Here is a 22,199-nt window from a genome sequence, read left to right on the forward strand (position 1 = left end):
CAAAATGAAATTTCTGCAAGAAACAATATCGAAAAAAAACAAAACTACTAACAAGAAGTATGCAATTTATGTAACGTAAACGCGTGTGTATTCAAAATAAAAGCAGCGTTTAAGGCAGAAAAAATATTTTGTTATAAAATCAAAGAAAATTTAACACTTTATGATAAGTGTATTAAACTAACTACTAAAATTCCGTTACTTTATTTTAAGTGTATTTTCGTTTTCCTTTGCCGCTCATCCATACAAACAAATCAAATTTGTGCTATTTCAAATAATTTATTTCACCTAAAAATTATGCAAGTCAAATCACTTTAAGCAAAATATGAAAAAAAAAAATATTTTATACTAAAATAATTGATACAATGCAATTCAATCTTTTGTTTGCTTCAAACAAAAAACGTGTATGAAATTTTATTTTGATTTTTAATGCAATGCAAATTAAGCAAATCACACACCAAACATTTGGCAAACATTAGAAAATCACTGAAAATCAAATGCAACCAAAACGAAAACATTACCAAAACAGCTCAACTCCAATTCCAACAATCAGACAACAAATATTGAAATTTGCAAATACTAAACTCCAGCACACCCAACGCACAACGTTTCAAATGCCCCAAAAAGTCCTCAAAAACGCCCGCCCAACCACACTCCATACATATGCATGCGCACACAATGAAAAATTGCATAAATGCCGCAAACAAAAAATACTTTGGATAATCATTGGCGAGGTTAAGAAAAAACTGCACAGTTCCACAAAATACCCCCTGCACGCAGCCCAAATAGCCAAGCACCCGCCCAGCACCTACCAGCGACCAACGCTCTAACCACAAGACACAGAATACATATAGCGACATGTCATCGAACATCACACTGGTGGCAGACAAATTAGCCCACGCACATTTCACCACAACACTTGCAAACCGAAAACAAAAACAAAAAACAAGAACAATTCGCAAAACAATTACAACTAACAGTACAATGAGGAATAAATTCAAACAAAAAATATTTCAAAAAAAAAACATGAAAAAATTATATCAAACTTATTTTAAAACAATTTGAAAACATAAAAAATAATAACTTTTATTTTTTTTATTTGAAATTCGTAACAATTTAAACAGACCTCACAAATAAATAAATCAGTAAACAAAAATTTATTTAAAAAATATTAAACGCTACCCTTTCCTGCCTAATCCTGCTTAAAAGGCCTTACTTACCATATGGGTATTAAATGAAATTACACCATTTTGAAACAATCATTATGCAATTTTTAAGTTAATTGTTATTAATTTTTTTCCAAAAATTTTCAAAATTCTACATTTTCACTCAAAGAAGAGTGTAATTTTAATTATTAACTGCACACAATCTTGAATAAATTATTGTTTTTTTTTTTTTCAAACAATATTGAAGTCAATTTCTGATTTGTTTTCAATTTCTAAAAAATACAATTTCTTTACAAAGTACTTATTTACTTAATTAATTACTTACACCTACTTGGTTAGTCGATATTTTATTTCAATTTAATTTTTATTATTTTTACTATGATTTTCCAAAAATCATTCCAGCAGTTTCAGATGAAAGAGCTCATTTCTCATGTTGCACGCTTTGTGTTTGTTGTGTTGTTATGATATTATTGTAATTATCTATTGTAAAATCGAAAATATTTTCTTTAAAATTTTCGAACAAATTTTCTGTTGCATAGTAAACCCGAATAAAACGTGACAATAAATAAATCGTCTATAGTTTTGCATTAATATAGTGATGCCATATTGGCGTAAACGTGTTTTTTTTAACATATGCATTTACGATTTGTTTATGATTTTTCTTTTCCCGTAACTATTCGTCGTAACTTCATTATCAAATATCGATTTCTCTGTCTATTCTCTTTCTATCTTTTTAAAACATTTGGATTGTGATTAAAAACTAAACAAATGTAACTAAATAAAAAAACAAAAACAAAAAACAGAAACAAAACAAAAAGTATATATATATATATAAACCTAAATTGAAATTTAATTGGCGTTTGGTGTTTATTGTGTGTATATTTTTTTCCAATTAATCGTAATAAGTACTGTCGTCAAGTTGTATGTAATTGTTAGCGTGTATTATTGTAATAATCTGATGAATTGAACTTTTTCTTCCAATATCAATTTCTATTCGACTTACAAATTCGATTGTGAATTTCCATTTCACTACCCATACTTATCTTATCGATTTAGATTTCGACTTTTGAATTTTCATTATTTTGATGTAAACATGAAAACAAAATTGTATCTTTCGAAATTCTTTTTACTCTTTCATTTGCAGTGAACTCATTTTTATATCTCTCTGTAATTCTTACTACTAACAACTAACATAATTCTCTACTTTGATTTCTGACTTCTTAATCGCTCTCGCTCTCAATTCATCGCATTATTCGAAGACTAACAAAAAATAGTAAATATTATCAGATAAAAAGCATAAGAAACAATGTCGTATACAGTTATTCATTTTGATTTTTATCAGAATTCTTTCTAAAAAGCGTGTATATATGTACATTAGGATTACATTAAAGTATTTGGTGATGTGGTCAAGACTTATATTTCATTTACAAAATAATAAGATTACCAGTTTTATTATAAAATCTATTTGTAATGGCTGTAAACTATATATAAAGGTCTCAAAAAAAGTGGGCGTAACGCGAAAAATTTTATTGTAAAGTTCGAAGTTATTCCTTCACGTCGTTTAGTCAATAGCTTTGAATTCTCTAAGATCTAACACAATAAAATCCAAATACTATGAGATGAAAACATAAATGTATTCGAGACTTCTCCCACTGCCGCGTTATTGTAAATTGTTCGAAGTACCAAGTTATTCAAAAATATTTTACGTGAAGTACTGAACAGTGATTTATTAAGCACACTATAGCTATAGTCCTAGTTTTAAGATCTTTTCAGGAATGATCCCAATAAAAAAGGAAAATCAAGAACATTAATCTTGAACAGCAATACACATAAGGTACATTGATTTCAGGCTATAAGAATTCAAATTGTTGAATAATTTTTACCGTACACGGTTTTATATATTTAAAAATTCACAGATTCCTTAAAGTACTTTCTCAAAATATCTTCTTTATTATTGTTAAATAGTATCCCTGTATCTTGAGAACCATTTTGAAGATAATTAACAAAGGACATTATTTGGAACAAAGGATATATTTTTTCTGTTTTTGAAAATATACCGCTTTTCTTTAGAAAAATTACAAATTGACATATCTAGTATTAACTTATACAAATGCTAGTTTCGGTATCATCACAGAATTGATGAAAAAAACTAGAGTACATCTCTATGTATGCCTTTAAGTGAGTTTAAGAGGACTTAAAATGTTAGGTTATAAATGTCTGGAAAATGAAAGTATTTTTTCACAACCTATTTTTTTTTTTAAAAAGCAGCTATGTTCCACAAAACTAAACTAAAAGTACTCCTTAGTTAAATAAAAATCGGTTTCTTAAACGAATTTTTTGTTAGTCTCGACCCAATAACAACAAACTCATCAGCTTTTTTGACGCATACAATTGCGTAGTGTGAATATTGGCCAGCTATTTATTGCATTTACATGTTTTGCTTTTAACTAAATGTGTACGCAAGCAACAACAAATCATAGTAAATTAAAATAAAAGCAGATATTGTCGTATATAACTAATTGTCTAATGTGATTAATATTAGCGACTCACATTCACGTAAAATAAATATACAAAAAAGTAAAATCCATGTGCTTTTCGGTGTGTAGTATCGACATGCATACTAACATTATATCTTAACAATGCGCCAATAATCCAATAATCATGTAAATTATACATTGAAATTTTCAAACAAATTTGCTTTTTGCTTAAATAATATATTTTTTTTACAAAAATATTACAAACAAGCCTAGCTGGCAATAATTTTTTAAATAACGAAGTAAATAACAAAAATCATCAATAATTGTAAGTTCACGAAGAAATGCATATATTTGCCGAAGCATTACCGAGGTTGGTCAATACGTATAACGCGCTCGTAGAGAGGACGAAATACATCGTTCTAAGTGGTCAACGTTATGAAGTTCCTCGAAATGTATGAAATCTATAAAATAAACACGAGGAATATTTAAAAAATAATAATTCTAACGTTTGTGTGTGTCTGTACGGAAATTTCGCATTTTGGAGTTACGCCGTTTTCTCTAAGCTACATAATGAAAAATATTTTTTTTTAACAAACAGTCTTTATTAGGCAGAGTCAACAACTTTTAAGCTAGTTTACTTCAATACAAAGGCATAATAGGATATTCTGAGGTAAATGCAGTACAGAACTCAGTAAGCGTAGAGCACCCATTACTTTTATTATAATATTTTATTTTATATAATACATCTACATATGCATACATGTACACAGTTATAAATAAATATTTAATAAGCATTTTTTTAGTGGAAAAGTAGTTATTTTATGCAGTTGCAAAATAAATGTCAATTGTGTTGGTGATGGCTAAAATCAATTGGTTGATAAATATTTATACACTATTTTCCAAAAGATTCAGCTGGATATCTCTAATAATACTTGATAATTGTTGATTTAACCCTCTGGTGTCCATAATCAAAGTTCTAATTAATAAGGGTGAACTTAAAATCTAACGTATACCATTTTATTTGATAATATTAATAATTTATGGAAATTTCAATACACTTACAGCGACTTTTTTTTAGTAAAAAATGCAACATAAATCGGTAAATATTTCTAATTTTCAACCACAAGATGACCTTAGAGCAGTGCCTCTCAGGAGCTTTTCAGAACACAAGCGCTTTCCATCTGTTTACAACAAATCCCATTAAATACGTTGATTGTGTTACTAAAATGTTAAACCTACAAACCGCTCATTTCTATATGATTATGATTTTTGGTTTCTTTTCCAAGCACAAAGCGCTCGGTACACTATTTGCATTTCATTACCGGGAAAGATCTACTGTGGTCTTAAATAGAAGCCGTATGCTAGCGCTAATTAAACTAGGATATATTTTCTTCTTTACTTTTGAAGACCGTTCCAATACTTCAGAAAAGACTTTAAAGAGTTTTCAAGTTTGATATTCGAGATTTCGAGTTCTTGGGTCATATTTTTTTCTCTACATTGAAGCTCGCTTTGAACACACCCATTAATATATAGAATTCTCTTCTTCGTTCAATTTGTATCTCTTTAGCTCGTTAGTTGTCGAACATTGAGGTTATATAATTCCTTACCCGAAAATTAAAAAAAAAAATAAATAAATAATTGATTAAAACCATCTCACACAATTGTCATTTAGTTTGCTCGAAAACTCAGAATTAGTATATCTACCTAACCTATAAATTCTTCACTTCAAACTCATGCAAGAGCTGAATTTGAAAAGCATAGCCATTTAGTTAGTTAGCAGTCATCCAAACAAAGTGAATATCCATGAGTATGAGTAACCAACAAAGTAAAAGTACTGTATGTATGTAGAACGTTCAGTCTCGCTCATAACTACTCTTGAACTTCCTGCACAACTTGATCATGATCCCACCATATGAAATTTTAGTTCTCATTTCACCACCAAATCGCACACGATTTCATTACCTTCATTCACCTAGCAATGCAACTACAAAACCTTTAGCAATAATTACAAAACTAAATAAACTTTTTTTTATATTTTATAGGTAAGAAAAAAATCAATTTTAGTGTGTCATATTTAAAGAGTGTAAATATATTTCGTATATGACAGCAAAGAGTAAAGTAAATATAAAGTCATGACTGAAATGCGTGGCCAGGCATCTATTAAAAAAAAAATAAATAGAAAAAAAATTAAGTATGCAAAAAAAAAATACAAAAAATAAAATTACGTTTGTTCGTTCGTTGGTTTGACTCGAGCAACAACATTTGTGTTTTGCAATTTTGACAATCACACATTTTATTGCTAGTATGAAAATTCCTTCTACCACCATATATCAAATTCAATTTCGTTACAAGCGCACATATAACAATTTTTTATATATTTTTTCAAGTTTCTTTTCATTCTCAATAAAGAACGCAAGTAGTATTTTGCTAAAGCCACCAACACAACTGCCTGAGCATTAGTGCGTCCATATTTAATAATACACATACACAATCATAATTAAATATATATGAAAAAGTAGTGAAATCGTTAAGCACATACATTACATCACTAATGAAATGAAAAAAAAACTTCATATAATTCATGCCACAAAAAATTAATTGAATCATGCATAGCGTGTGCCTGAGTTCATTTGGTGTATCAATCACTAACATTCATTACATGTGTGTCACCAAATAAATATTCATCCCCACCCCACTCGTCACCACCCATTATAGCTCATCGTATCGCTGAAATTATAAATCAATAAAGGGATATTGTAATTAATTGATGCATATCAGTGTACAACAAAAAGAAAAATAAAAAAATATCAAATTTTCTCACGCCCATCGACCAATTAAATTAATCATTAGTTAGAACGCACGAGCCATCATCATCTATCATTCAACTGTTCGTAATCAATAACATTCACAGTGGAAAACGTGTTGTTTACAAAAACTTCAACAACTCATATCATATCATGAAATTCGTTGACCATTCCTTTGAGCATAACATGCAACGTACATAATGCATAAATAATAATAAAAATTTTGTAATTCATAATCATATTTGCATGTGTGCTTGCTAGTTTGTATGCATGAGTGTAGCGCGAACTTTGAAATGTTCTAAAAATTCATATCATAGACTGTGCATTTTTTCAACTACACTGCGTTGTCATAACATAGCATCGCATAACATATCTTAACATAACATAGCATTGAAATATTCACCAAACGCGGCATGAGTAGCTGTCAAGTTAATGTGTGCACTTCAATTGTATAGCCTAAAAGTATGTATGTGTGAGTGTTTTTTAATTTATTTAGCATTTTGCGATGATTTTAATGTTTACTTCTCCGTGTAGTTAGTATGTAATAAATGTTTTTAATTTAATTTATGTTTGCATGTCCACGTAGTTAATGAAATTATATGTGAGTTTTAAAGGACTGTAAGCAAATGGTGAACAATTCGAAAATCAGTGGGAGTAATTTAATTTTATTAATTAGGAACAAAATTTTAAAAAGCTGGTATTGTATAGTAATAAATTCAAACCTAGTTTTTGGAAAGACCATATCTGGCAGAGGTGGTCTATGAGACAAAAAATGGAAAGAAAGATATCTCACATGCAAAAAGACATATTTTGGAAAATATTGCCTTATATCGGGAATGTTATGCAGTAAAGACTTGTTTCATATCTTGTTAAAACAAATACACTATTGTATATAGATTTACATCCCTATTGATATCTATAATAGACTGAGTATAGTCGCCGCCAGGCAACCGTAGACCAAAAAATAAATTATGAGAGACTATCTGCGAATATGACAGGTTACACAGTCGCCACTCCCCCTTTGTTGTATATTGGGCCTAATCATTGAATCCGTTTCGATAGAAAAACGGTTCAATACGATTGACAAATGTTGCATCGAAATTATTGAAACCGTATCGAAAATAAGAGTTTCAATCAAAGCAAACTCATTTATCGACTTGATTAAATACATTCCGCGGCTAATAGATGTCGCCAATTTCGAAATCATTGAATCCGCAAAATCGAAAATTTTCGTCGAAATCTATCCGATGGTTAGAGAGTTGCGGAAATTTAAAAAGAGTGAACTATTTGTAAGTTTTGTATATAAACAATTACTGATGACGGACTAAATTATGTTTGAATTGGGTATTTTAGAGAGAAGAGACAAAAACAGTCTAACAAAAATTATTTTGAGGTGTTTAAAAACGATACAACATTTTTTTGTCATGAAACACAAACTACTCAGAAGGATAAAAAATAGAACTCGTGTTATAACATGTTATGAAAAAGAAAGGAAAAAAGAGCACCAAGAAATCAATTCTTCTATTTATTGGATCATTTTGGTTAAGGCTACACCATCAATTTACAAAACTAGTGGAGATATTAACGATTTGAACGCAAGATCGTCTCCAATTGGAGACAAGTATTACTGATCAATTCCATTAAGATCATTTGGGTATGAAAATCCACCCAGCACCAAAAAATTCAACTGAATTGCGATAATAAAAGAAACTAACTATTATAGTTTAATTAAATAAAAGAAGGACAGAATTAAGAGACTGTCTAAAGAATGCACAACAAATTTCAGCGAAGATATTTTGCTATCCAGCTGCCAAATATATGCAACATTTTATTTATTTTCTTGGTGACCTTATTTTGAGAAGCTATGACAGTAGTTGTTTGCATATACTCTAAAATTTATTTATTTATAACAAAAATTCTACAACTACTAAAGTCGTTTATTTATTCTTAATGAACTTCCTCTTAATATATTTCTTATAATCGAAAAAATATGTTCTTAATTCTACTTAAATAATTTAAATATCTCGAAATTGTTCACCACTTGCACGTTCCTTAATTTCTTGTTTAATTATGTTTCTTCTCCTACAAAATGTTGTACCTTATACTGTAGTATAGTGTTAATTTAATGTATCCTCGTAAAGTAAACTCTGGGGTAGCAGACTAAATAACTAAATTTTTTTGTTTTGAAAATAAAAGTAAATAAACATTTTCTTTCTATTCATCATATGATTTGAAAACCCCAAATATATTATAATTTAATTAACATTTAATATTTAAACTTATTATGAATTATAAATGCTCGTTTATTTATTTATTTATTTTTGATTTTTTTCGAATATTTTTTCGTTTAGTAATTTCTACATGAAATATATACTTATGTAATTTTTATAACAAATAACAGCACTGCTGTGACTGAACTATATAAAAGAGAAATACACAAACACAATTTTACAACTTATACAAATAAAAACAACAACACACAGACACAAGTGTAGAAACATTAAATTACATGCAAACATACATATGTACATATATGACATCAAAAACAAATACAAGCAACTAGCATCAATTGTATAAAATTCATTATTCGTACTTGAAGTGCAAATGCTTTTGAGGAAATATGATTTTTCTTTGAGCTGATTGCGTGTTTTTTGAGAAAAATCATATTTTTGCGCATTACTGTACTACTAACTACACTATTACATACACTTTTGGAGCTGCGTACTACATATAACACGCATTTGTATATATTATATAAAAGTATTTTATAGTAAAACAAAAACACTAAAAACAATAAATACATATATGCAATTAATAGTAACTACACACACAAGCATACACGCATACATATGTACATAAAATAACTTAGACTCATACAAATACAATGTATTCGCCCTTTGACGCCTTACACATATACCACTATCTATATGTCAATGTAAATACATGCATATCTATATATACAAAATAATGCATTATTTACACCTCAAATCTCTAAGTATTTATAATATAACAGTATACACTTACTTACTTATATATCTTACAACCAAACAATACACTTATTAATTTTACTCAGATTAATGTATGTACAAGTATATATATACAATATTTATGAACTATATTTATGTACTTCTTTCTGTTCTACATAAATATATGATACGTACTATTTTTACTCCCGAACCATTGTCAATACCAAATTTTCTAATCGAATTTTCTTCTTCCATTCTGTTCGCGCAAATAACGAACAAAATTGCATTTCCTATGCAAAATCATTTGTTCCACACGCTCACACATACAAACACTTATATACGTAACGGCATAACTTCGACTTGCGTACAACCACTCTACACTGCAATGCTGCGTCATCAACGCTTCCTTGGTGATCGAATTCTACCCACTGCTGTCGCTTGCCGCTTCGATGCTTGGTGCTGTATCATTGCAATTTATTACGACGTGCTGTGTGTCTGTGCCTGTGTTTGTGTGTTGGGTGCCATTGACACGCCCATTAATAATGTACAGACATATTGTCGTTTGCGGACATATAACGTACGAGTCGGTGTCGCATTTCTTAAAGGATTTCCTGCACGAAGATCGCGAAGATGTGGATGTGGAGGTGGTATTTTTACATCGGTAAGTTTGAACTTTGAATTCTTTTCACTGCTATCGTTGCACTCTAAGTGTCTATTCCTACGACTGTATGTACATATGTATTTATTGTTGTATTTCTGTAAGTTTAAAATACATGTTTCTTAAGTATTTATACCAATGAATGGTAGAGAAAACAAGACAAATGGCAATTCATTCGAAAATGATTTATTTATGAAGAGCTTAGGTAATAAATTTGAGCTATTTATTATACAATCATTTAGGTTTTTATATTTGATGTTCCATATATTTATGTATATATGTATCTACATTAATTAGATAGTAAACTTATATAAAAATTTCTATATGAACTATTGCAAGCATCTTAGCGAATTTTAGGGTATAATACAGGCAGTTGTGGTAATAATTTTCTCCATCCATTCTCTATAGTTTAATCTCACAATTATTGGTTTGCCAGAGGTTAGCGAGCGAATCGAACGAACTATTCAGAGCTCAAACTAAAGAGCAGTCTAGTCTAATCTCTGATGCACGCTCAATTTTGAAGCTATTTTTTGCTTTGGGAGAAAATACTTCCATCCATCTTTAGATATAAAAACCGTACATTCATCGCTCTCTCTCACGAAATTAACTAGTTTTCTACTTGATAATAAATTCAGATTCAAAGGTACTACTAGACTTGTCCGTACTTTCATGATAACTATTTTGTGGGTAAAGAAGTCAAGAAGCCTTTTCTTGTCTGATACGACAACAGCTTCATATGTGACAATCCACACCGAACGAGACAAAAACACATATTCGCTTGGTGTGGATTATTAAAAAATAAGTTTTTGTCTCTTATTAGTCAAAGACGTTTTTGACTAATCCGGTGGGGTTGAGCATTAGCTTTTACCTTGACGAAAACAAAGTCCACTTCCTTCGCTATTTTCTACCAATCACTATCTGCCATTCTACTGTCATACCTACTCTCCTTCGTTAGGTTAATAATTACAGAGAAATAGGGTTTCTGCCGTAATAACTAACAGAGCTATTCGATATGAGTTCTACATTAGATCTTAAAACAGTCTCACTGTTTCAAAACATAGCGATATCTCAGTTGATGATGGTATATACTGGAAAAAAAAGTTGAAAAATATGTGGACGTAGATTTAAAGTTTTTATAAAAAATGTTTTTTTTAATATACCTACTTCAAGTTGTTATAAGTCTGTTAACCCATACTGCTTGCAATAGTTTTCTCTACTCTATTCTAATTAAATTATGCAAAAATACAATTTTTATGGAGTAACATAAGTATAGTTATTCTCTTAATATAAATAATATTACAATAATTATTTCTAACTGTATATTTTATAAGTATTTTTATTTTAATACAATTAATGCTTTAAACTTTACTAAAAACCTTTTTGCAATAATAATATTAAAACCAAAAAAAAATATACTATGAAATAACTAATAAACTGACCAATAGCAAAAACAAAAATTAGCAACACATTCCTACCAAAATCTAACCGTACAATTAATAAATATTGTAAACATTCACAATCAACTCTGTGTATAGCAAGGAGCCTGATCTGGAGCTAGAAGGTCTGCTGAAGCGTCACTATACGACGGTGGCGTTTTTTCAGGGCACCATGATGAATGCCGTCGATTTGGAGCGAGTCAAGGTACACATATACACAACTACCGCAAACAAAATACAAAGAGACCCAAAAACAAAAACAAAAGAGCAAGCTATGCAAACTGCAATTTCAAATTGTGTATTGAAATACAATGTATCCCCGAACACAATTGAGTCTGTACACCTGCTGCCGAATCCCGTTACATCCACTTTATTAGAAAACAATATCTGAAATGCAACGCGCAATAACTACAACTGGCAGTTATTGAAGAAATCTTTGCTTCTGATTCGCTGCTTGTGTGTATGGTTGTGTGGAAGAATCGAATCGATTCGAATGGTATGGATGGTTGTATGAGTGTTCACTTGACAGATGACGCCCTATAAATCCATATTTCATGGTCATAGCACACTATATACAGTAGTCAATTGGTGGCGGATTCTTTTAAGAGTTCAATTTGTAAAATCTTATCTTAGCAATATTTGTTTGCTTAAAAATGAAAGCGAGAACATAATTTTCTTGTTTTTCTAGAGTTTGTAAAAAGTGTCAAATTTATTGACGTTGAACTGACAAGAATAATTATGGAATTGTCGAAACGATATTATTTTATTTTTAAAGATTCCTCAGATTGTCACTTTGACTAGGCTAAACTAGGCAAATGTTGTCATAAATCGCTATTCTATTTCATTTAAAATTAATTGCTATTAAATTTGACATTGTGGAAACCGCTGACTACTATATATACTGTGCTTTTCTATACCAATTTTTTACAATTATATGTGGTTAGACCTGCATATTTTCCGCGTGTCCTTTCGTCGCCTGCACTAAAGTGCCTAACTATCACTTAGTATTAGTAAATACCACCTTAGTACAATTGACACCAACACCATCACCAATCCACAACCATAGTGAGCTCTCATTCTCTTTGCCAATTTCATATCATCGTCAGTCGCTATCATAACCAATGCCTATAAGAAAGCAAATTGTTACCAGTTGTGCAACAATGGTGAGAATTGTTGTAATATTGCATATGATAATGCAATAAATTTTCAATTGCATACATATGTTTATCTACTATATTCTTCCCTTTCGTATAATCTTTCTAAACTTTGTCCCGTTCCAAGAATTTTTCTTAAGTCGAAAAGACGTTTCCACTGCTCTGCTCTTTTTGTACAAACCACCACCATCGCCATTCCACCCACCAACCATTTTTGTTTATTACTTTTTTCTTGTTTTTATTATGTTGTTTTGATGATTATCTTATTTTTCATTCATCCAAGGTTTAGCCACTGGCTGTGTTTACCAATTTTCACCAGATCTTTTTTATATTTTTCGTTATTTTGCTCCCTTTCTTTGTTTGGTTCCTTCATCGTCTTTTTGTTTGTTTGCTTTGTGCCGGCCACTGATTTTGATTGATTATCTACGGATGACGTCCATTTTTCTTTTGTAATTGCAATTTTGCTTTGACTTTGCTCGTAGTTGAGCCTTGCCATTCATTTACATCCCAATTTATTTTGTATTTTTTATAAATAAATATCTATTCTTTTCTTATTCACTTCTATTTTGTACTTTGATTACCCTTTATTATGTACTTTTGTACTTTGAAAGGCTGCATCACACACACTTAGATTTTTTAGATTTTTTCCTCATCACTGCTTCAATTTGGAATGACGTTTTTTTCCTTTATCAATATTGTCTTGTTTGAGAGTTTCAAGTAGTAAGTCTTTGCCAACGATTTCTTATGCCGTTACTAGAGCGTTTAGTAATTATACATATACCTACATACATATAGTAGCTTTTAAGATGAATTTTTTCGAATGTTACAGTTTCTTTATACCAACAAAAAATACAAAGCTTCTATAGATGCCCATTTTTTAACTAACTCATACTAATAACTAATATTTGTTATGATTTTTAGCAAATATTATATATATTTTCGTATATCCAATATACAATATAAAATTCTATTGTATTTTAATTAGGCTGAAATTGATATTAAAACCGTTATTTATATAAGTTCCAGCGAATGTGTTTTTCTATAGCTTTAGTATATTTAGATACCGAGTTCAACTGATTTTCAAATATATCGTTCAAAACTTATTCAATATATTGTTACTAGAAATTGTTCGAAGTTATTAATTTTAGATATTAGTTAAATGTATAAGAAAATATATTACAAATATATATAAACATTATATATGCATATCTATTAATATATACTTAAAGAGTAATTAATATATTTTTTATAAATACATATTTTGAAAATCAAAGCAATTCCACGTTTCTATATGAAATTAATATTTAACTACATAATCAAATTTTCTTTAAGGACTATTATAGTAAAATACTATACTGTTTACTGAAACACTTCCCTTTAATGATTAAAGTCCCCTGTTGTTAAACAAATTATTTCCATCTTCTACGAGTACATTTTCAATTCAAAATGGCAGGCTAATATGGCGGGCACACTTTAAAAATAAATTCATTTTGGTCAGCCATTTTGAATTTTTGAAAAGTAACGTCAAATTCGCAATCAGCGACGAGCAATGAGTTTCAAACGATTCGGATTAAATTTTCAAAAAATCATCCCCAAAATTGGATTCGTGATTTTGAATTTTGAAAAATCGACAACGGATTCGTAATCCGTGACCTCGAAAACCCCCGAGTAACGAGTTTCAAGCGAATCAGAGGAATTTGTAAAAACGCTGTCACTGATAAGACCTAAAAAACCTCAGAACCAAATTTTTTTGTGTGACCGTATATTGAATACAGAGAACCTTAAAGCGCCGTCGTTTTACAAGCATATGATAAATCACTGAAAGAGTTAAAAGATGTACCAAAAATCGAGTTTGAGAAGTGTTTCACATTAATATAGACGAATGAATAAATTTTTTTTCAAACAAGTAAGGAAAGGCTAAGTTCGGGTGCAACCGAACATTATATACTCCCGCAATTTATTTAGAGATCTACCTATATTTTCGGTGAAAAATTACCCTTAGGCACCGAGTTATTCATGTTTGATATCAAGGGCCTTGAAAAGTCATGGTTCGATTTAGACAATTTTTCCACAAGTGATGTCACAGCTCAAATACAGTAGTTGTGGAAAGTTTTATTCCGTTATCTTCATCGGTTCCTTATGAATACATTATAAAGTGAACGAATCAGAAGGATTCAAAATTGATCCTTCTGCCATTTCTTATGTAAAACTTGGTGTTTTTGACGTTTCTCATTAGTGAGTTAACGCATTTTTAGTCATTTTCAACCTAACCTTTGTATGGGAGATGGACGTGGTTATTATCCGATTTCTTTCATTTTTGAACTTTATAAGGAAACGGCTAAAAGAAACGACTGCAGAAAGTTTGGTTTATATAGCTTTATGGGTTTGGAAGATATATACAAAAAACCTATTTGAGGGCGGGGTCACGCCCACTTTTCCAAAAAAATTACATTCAAATGTGCCCCTCCCTAATGCGATCCTATGTGGAAGTGGTCGGATTCCGCCCATTTTCGAACTTAACCTTCTTATGGTGCCAAGGAACACGTGTTCAAAGTTTCATTAAGATATCTAAATTTTTACTCAAGTTACAGCTTGCACAGACGGACAGACTCTCTTAGCAATTTTTGTTGCAAGAGTATAAAATTTACTATAATATTTATTTTTTGAACACACTATACCGTTGAAATCGCTTGATTTTCAATATACCGTATATGATTATCATAAAAATATATACAAATATAACTTCTATATATTCTAAGATTACAAAATTTAAGAATATTAAAAAGTGTCAAATACAATAATACATAAGCATTTTTTAAACTCAGAGCTGATGAGGTGCGAACATTCCTCATTTTTATTCCACCAATTTTACTATTCTTTTAAAAATACACCATTTAATAAGAAATTAATGTTTTGCATATTTTACTTTCTTCCATTCCATATTTAAATTATAATATAATAATTAAATACTGAAAAAAAAAAACTTGTCTACAACAATTTCAATAAACTGAAATACCAACAACAACTCAAAATAATATAAAAAATTAAATGAATAAACTTCACTACAAAATAAAACAACAATTCTCAAAAACCAAAAACAACGCTTCCACTTCAATAATTTTGTCCTTGTTTGAAAACTAAATCGAACAACTATATGTTTATTTTATTTCTTACAATGCTTAATGTTGTGACGAAAATTAAAATTAAACAAAAAATTCGAAAATTCTAAAATTTAAAAATCAAAATGAAATTAAACAACTCAATTCAAAAGTAAACCACCCGACTTGGAACTAGAGGGTTTATTCAAACGTCACTTTACCACAGTGGAATTCTTTCAAGGGACCATTATGAATCCAATTGATCTGCAACGGGTTAAGGTAAACATGCGATTGTTCATCTAACTGTACATCTGTTTATTGTGTCATCGTTGAGTTGGTTCAAATTAACTCTCAATTTGTTTCATCACTAACTTTTGTTCAACTAATTTATAACAGTTTTATCAACTAACTCTTTAATTTTCAACTGTTTATTGCTTAATGATTTTTGGTTTATTTTTTTTTTCGTTTCGTATTTCATTAACAAATAAATATGAATATGCTCACAATTTGTGTCGTGTATAATTGGTTAATTGAACTAACTGTCCATAACTGTTCACACACACACAGCTGTCACATACGTTCTCACACACTAAACTCACACGTAAGACTCGTAATGTCATGAATTATGATACATAACACCGTTACAGACATACATATGTATATGTGTCTAAACAACTTAATATTGGTGTGAATTTGACAATGATTGGTAAAATAATCAAAAAATGCTAGCGCATAACGTACAATATATATTCGTCTAAGTAAAGTGTACTCGTCGATTATTTTATGTTTTTTTTTCACTGTATATTTTTTTGGTTGGTGTATTTGTTGTATTGTATTTGTTTGTGTGATAAATACATCGTTATTATAAATAAGAAATTCAACGTCATCATTTATTATGTAGTAAGTGATACTTCAATACTTTCTTTGGGTCGTAATTTAAATCGTATACTCGCCATAGATTGTTCGTCAATAAATTCATATAGTTTTATAGAAGCCCATGCTAGTTGCAATAGCGTTTCATCTAACCCCAATTTTTCATAAGTGACTTATTGTATCATATGTCGGTTTGAACAAAACTTTTGTTCAAGTATATCAGAAAAAAATGTTGTTTTCTTCCAAAATCTACTATTATATATTAATGGATTGGACTTTTGCGACCAATCTATAAATTTATATGCCATTAGGCAGTCTTATAATCATTTATGACGAAACTTAACACTAATCTCACTAACGAGATTTTAACTGAATCTCATAAAGAGGATGATGAAAAAATATAAAATTACTTGGTTTTCAATTTACTCCAAAAAATTTAATAATGAACACACAACAATGCAATAAGTGTATTTTTTTTTCATTTCATCCACCTCTTCTTATACTCTTTGGGGCGTATATTTATGTATGTACCCATCATTTACAAAAAAAAAGATTTTAGTAATAAAAAATACCCTGAAAACGTGTTTTATCAAAATATCATTATTATTTTTTTGTGTATTGTCTATGTGAATAAACATTTTAAATAAATTATTTCATAAATAATATTATAAACTAGTTTTAAACACTGTATGTACTCATTTATAACTGTAAACAATATGTTAGTGTAATTATAATTGTTATTTATGTACAATATACATGGGGCATTCTCTGGAAAAAAAGCCACTTGAAAAAAAAGTTCTTTATTTTCTTTGGCAATTATATATCTTATAGTACATGTAAAACCTAAAATAAAACATATGGTTTTAGGTTTTTTTTTTGGAATTTTTAACAACTTATGCCCCCTTCGATTTTTTTCGAAAATATCTTAAAATGTTCCTTATTTCATCACCTTTTTATCCCCAAAGGGAATTTTGGGACAGCAATATTTGTATGAGCTACAAATAAAAAACCAACTCAGAACATGATGAAAAATCATTGATTTATGCACTATTATTATCAGAATTTAGCATAACCCAGGATTAACGACGTGGACGTAGCAGACATTTAATCCCTTTTTGTTTTTTTTTATTTTTTAATATTTTTTTTTAATTTTTTTGTATTTTTCAAATTTTTATTTTTTTTTTGTTTGTTTTTTTTTTTTTTGGTTTTTGCTTTTTTTCTTAATTATTACGTAGATTAGATTCAAGTACGTGATAATTTTAAATAAAAAATATTACTTTTGTGGAAGTAGTCCAGTTGAACAGTTTTTTCAAAATAGAATTCAAAGCGAATTCATATATTGTGGTAGCAGCAGAAAAGCTTACATAATATTATTTTCAATTTTTTTGTATATTATTTAAAAATTATATACATAAGAATCCTTTGTAAAACAAAATAACCTTAGCGCATTTCAAGTATAACATTTGGTTACATTTCTAGTACAGTGTTTCTCGCTTTAGCAGTGGCTCTTAAGTGGGGCTTACTGTATATAGTAAAATTGGCGTTATAGGCCATTTCATTGAATTTCGTTTAATTTTGGATTATTGTATTCCCATAAGGTAATGAATAATAAACCCTCGTAAAGATTTGTTTTCATATAAAAGACAAGTAAATAAGTTGCAATGTTTGCAAGCAACCCTGACTTTATGATGCAAATTTTTTCTCACATTCTCGCCATTAATATATGTATTTTATGATCGCCTTAGCGATGCACGGAAGTAATAATTGTATAAAAAATAAAAGACTTAAGGAGGAAACTTGGTTTACCGAATCGTATGGAAGTTACGAAAACACATTAAATATTAAACAGTATTATATCCATTAATTGTGTATATATATGTATATGTATGCATTTGTAAATACAAATTTATGTGTCTAATATGTATGTTTAATATATTGTGTAAATAAATAAATGTATCTTTCAATAGTTATATTGTTTAATGTATAAGTGTATGTAGTCCCTAGTATATTTTATCATTTTTATATTTCGGTGTGGTAAGCCTTAAAGCACTTTAAGTAGATTTATGTTTATTTTAAATTTACTTATGTAAATATATAAAAAGATTTTAGCTACATCAGTCAAATAATCATATGTGTATGAACCTTTTGCAAAAAAAATTAAAGATTACAAAATTGCAAAATATCTCTGAGTATGCAGGTTTGTTATTATTAATGTATATTATATAAAAACCAAAAAATTAACAAATTGCAAAATATGTTTTAAACTATAAAACAGAATTGAAGTTTAGGCTAATAGTAAATATTTATATGTGCATTTTACTATTTTTACCAGTAAAGCCTATACAATACTCATCAATGTTGTCCGATGTCGCTTTGGTCTAGAGCCTTTTTGGTACCGCTTTCATGCATTCCTATGATTATTACTTGTTCCTCGGCTGATAAACTAGTACCACGAGGCATTTTGGCTTAAAGTTAAATAAATGCAATCAAATTTTTAATAACTAAGATGATTTTAAAAACAAATTTTGGCAAAAATTTTGGCTGCGACACTATCAGTAAGAAAGATCCGCTAAACTGATTTTGCACATATAATTATTTACTATGCAATACCCAATTCGCAAGCACATTGTTAATGTAACTGTACAACCAACGAGAAAAGTATGAAACAATTTTCGTTGCATAGTAACGGTAACATATCAACCTTTTATTCCACATTTACCGAAATCCAAAAATCCACAGTGAATAAGAAATATAAACGCAGAAATGCACATATAGTTATTTGACTGTGGTATTTCCAAAGATATGGAAATCTGGTACTACATGGCGTATGAGTAACATTTATATTTAAGTTCCTGAAGCCAAGTTTTTTTTGTTTTTTTTTTTGCGTGGCTTTAATAGCTGCAGCAGTGTTTAAATAATGTGTAAATTATAAGTAATCTCTTATTTTCATTTTTTTTATGGAAATTATTTATCAAACTTTTGTATAAAGTTTATTTTAGCAGTCGAAACCAGTAAAAATAATTCGTCATGTGGATAATTTAGTTTTCAACGAATTAAGTAATTTAAAATGCTTCAAATGTAAACAAAATTAGTTCTCGAGTTAATAGAAATAATTTTATTCTATCACATTGTCAACTGGTAGATTTTTGATATGAAATATACTATATTTTTATTAAAAATTAAATTAATGAATTTTGGGGCAAACAAATTATTTAGCTCATTTATCCAACAGCAAATTTTAATAAATTTAACAATACTCAGTTGTAAATATAGTTATTTCTAATGTAGAAAAAATGCTTCTAAATACTTATTTCAATGTATATATTAATATCTCAATACACATAAATATTTATATTCAATTTATTTGACAACTATTAGTCACTTTGCATGAAGCATGTGTTATTGTAGTTAGTGTAAATATTAATGAAAGTATTTTAAATATTCACATATTGTAATAAAAATATATATTTTAATGCATGAATGTTACACTAGAAATAGAAGCACGCCTCTTTAATGCAATATTTCAGTTATTTAATACAATTTATTTTATTTTTCTATTATTGTTACAAAAATTTTTATTCGAATTGATTTTTAAATCACCTAAAATTATTTTAATATTATATGTTATTAAACAATAAACCATAAAACCATAATTTCGCTACCTCATTGCATATTAAAAGCATACCTCATCCCGCGCTCCTTTCGGCAACCTTCCGAAAAAAAATAAAATAATCAATAAATATGTGTAGAAATGCTCTAAAACACAATTTAAAAATATCTCAATTGCGCGCATAAAATTCGCTTTCTGTGTTCACCTCATTTATCACACGCTTTATCAAAGCTCATACTCACCACCACCACCACCACCACTAATTAACCATACATTTTTATTGTAATAAAAAATATTCGTGTATTTTATTTATATTAACTGTTATTTTATTCTCTTCGTGTCGCTTGCTGAACGTGTGATTTCATTGTGGCGTAGGTACACGAAGCTGATGCCTGCTTGGTACTGGCCAATAAATATTGCCAAGATCCCGATGCTGAAGATGCTGCCAATATTATGCGAGTCATCTCGATTAAAAACTACAGCGAAGACATACGAGTGATTATACAACTTATGCAATATCATAATAAGGTAATACACAATAAAAATTAATAAAATATAGAATGGGACCATTAAAATATGAAGAGTCGAGTTGATTAATTGATTGCTATTTCAACATCTCTATTTTAGGCTTATTTACTTAACATACCCTCGTGGGATTGGAAACAAGGTGATGACGTCATCTGTCTGGCCGAACTTAAACTTGGCTTCATTGCACAGAGTTGTCTGGCGCCGGGCTTCTCAACAATGATGGCGAATTTATTCGCGATGCGTTCGTTTAAGACTGTAAGTATTGCGAACAAAAACAAAAATTAAAAAATGTTTGCAGAGATTTCTTGAAAAATAATTATTTAAAAATATAACGACGAGAACCAACAACAACGGCCAAAGAGAAGGGATAGGTACAGCTGAAATATACTGCTATTTTCTAAAGAATAATAGAATTAGGCGCAAAAATCATACCCCAAGTAAACTAGCTTATACAAATTGGCTACATTTATTGCTCAGTTTGTATGTAAGAAGTGAGCTCGTGCTGAACAGCTCTTTAAAGAAGAAGAAGAAGTTAAATTTTTTTAAGATAAACTCTTGATTTTACATATTAAACTTGAATAATTGAAAAAAATATTTTTAATTCATACCACAAAAACAACCAAAAACCTGTATGTACCTGCAGTCACCAGACATGCAGTCGTGGACCAATGACTATCTGCGCGGCACGGGCATGGAAATGTACACTGAAACATTGAGTCCCACATTCATTGGAATACCATTTGCTCAGGCCACTGAGTAAGTTTTTGAACGCGAGCATTGGCGTGTCTCTATCAAATAACTTACCTTCATACAATTTCACATATGCGTATGCGTACCTCTATCGTATGATATATTCGTATACAGTATATACTACAAGTAATCGTAAATGTACATTTAAGCCTAATTTATTCATTTCATTAAATTGTTGTTTTGTTTATTGGTTGACACACTTTCATAAGCATATCTGATTGGCTCTCTTATTTTTCTAATTTTTTTCAAATATATAATTATCATAGAAATCGTATTTCTTCACATTAAAAGTACATACTACACTAAAATACATACGAATATTGATTTGACAGCACAACTCACTCACTCACTCACCCACTCACCCACTCAAATTCGCATAAACACACATACACACGCATACAACACGTACATTTACAGAGCTACTCTACACTGAAAACAATAAATATCCAGTTTGTCGAATTTTCGTTCTAAATGTGTTTTCAAACGTCATTCTAATTCTTGTTTGACGGTATTTTTTATGTATTTCTTTACTTCAATGTGTCAATTAATTAGTTGTGAGTAATTAATACAAGTAAAGTAAATTGAACGAAATTTCACTGGTAAAACGTAAACAACACTCTGCCTCTTACGTATTTTACTTTCTAACCATTCTCTTTACTTGGCGAATCTTCACACTTCTTCT

At 29.4% G+C, this 22,199-nt stretch overlaps 1 protein-coding gene across 36 annotated transcripts in view; it reads left to right on the top strand.

Annotated features, from left to right (window-relative positions):
- The window catches only part of LOC105209134 (calcium-activated potassium channel slowpoke), a 123,395-nt gene that overhangs the window by 59,181 nt on the left and 42,015 nt on the right, over nucleotides 1–22,199 (top strand). For 17 of the 36 annotated variants that reach the window (XM_054225672.1, XM_054225658.1, XM_029038362.2 and 14 more), the window contains exons 8-11: nucleotides 9,961–10,071; nucleotides 15,930–16,035; nucleotides 20,615–20,767; nucleotides 20,867–21,022. In XM_054225672.1, the coding sequence (XP_054081647.1) occupies nucleotides 9,961–10,071; nucleotides 15,930–16,035; nucleotides 20,615–20,767; nucleotides 20,867–21,022 (526 nt within the window). Of the gene's footprint in view, nucleotides 1–9,960; nucleotides 10,072–11,603; nucleotides 11,710–15,929; nucleotides 16,036–20,614; nucleotides 20,768–20,866; nucleotides 21,023–21,410; nucleotides 21,524–22,199 lie in introns of all 36 variants that reach the window. The other 19 variants (XM_054225661.1, XM_054225686.1, XM_029038388.2 and 16 more) reach the window with 3 other exon arrangements.

The sequence above is a fragment of the Zeugodacus cucurbitae genome, chromosome 2 (genome assembly GCF_028554725.1).
Source record: "Zeugodacus cucurbitae isolate PBARC_wt_2022May chromosome 2, idZeuCucr1.2, whole genome shotgun sequence".
NCBI classification, from domain to species: domain Eukaryota; kingdom Metazoa; phylum Arthropoda; class Insecta; order Diptera; family Tephritidae; genus Zeugodacus; species Zeugodacus cucurbitae.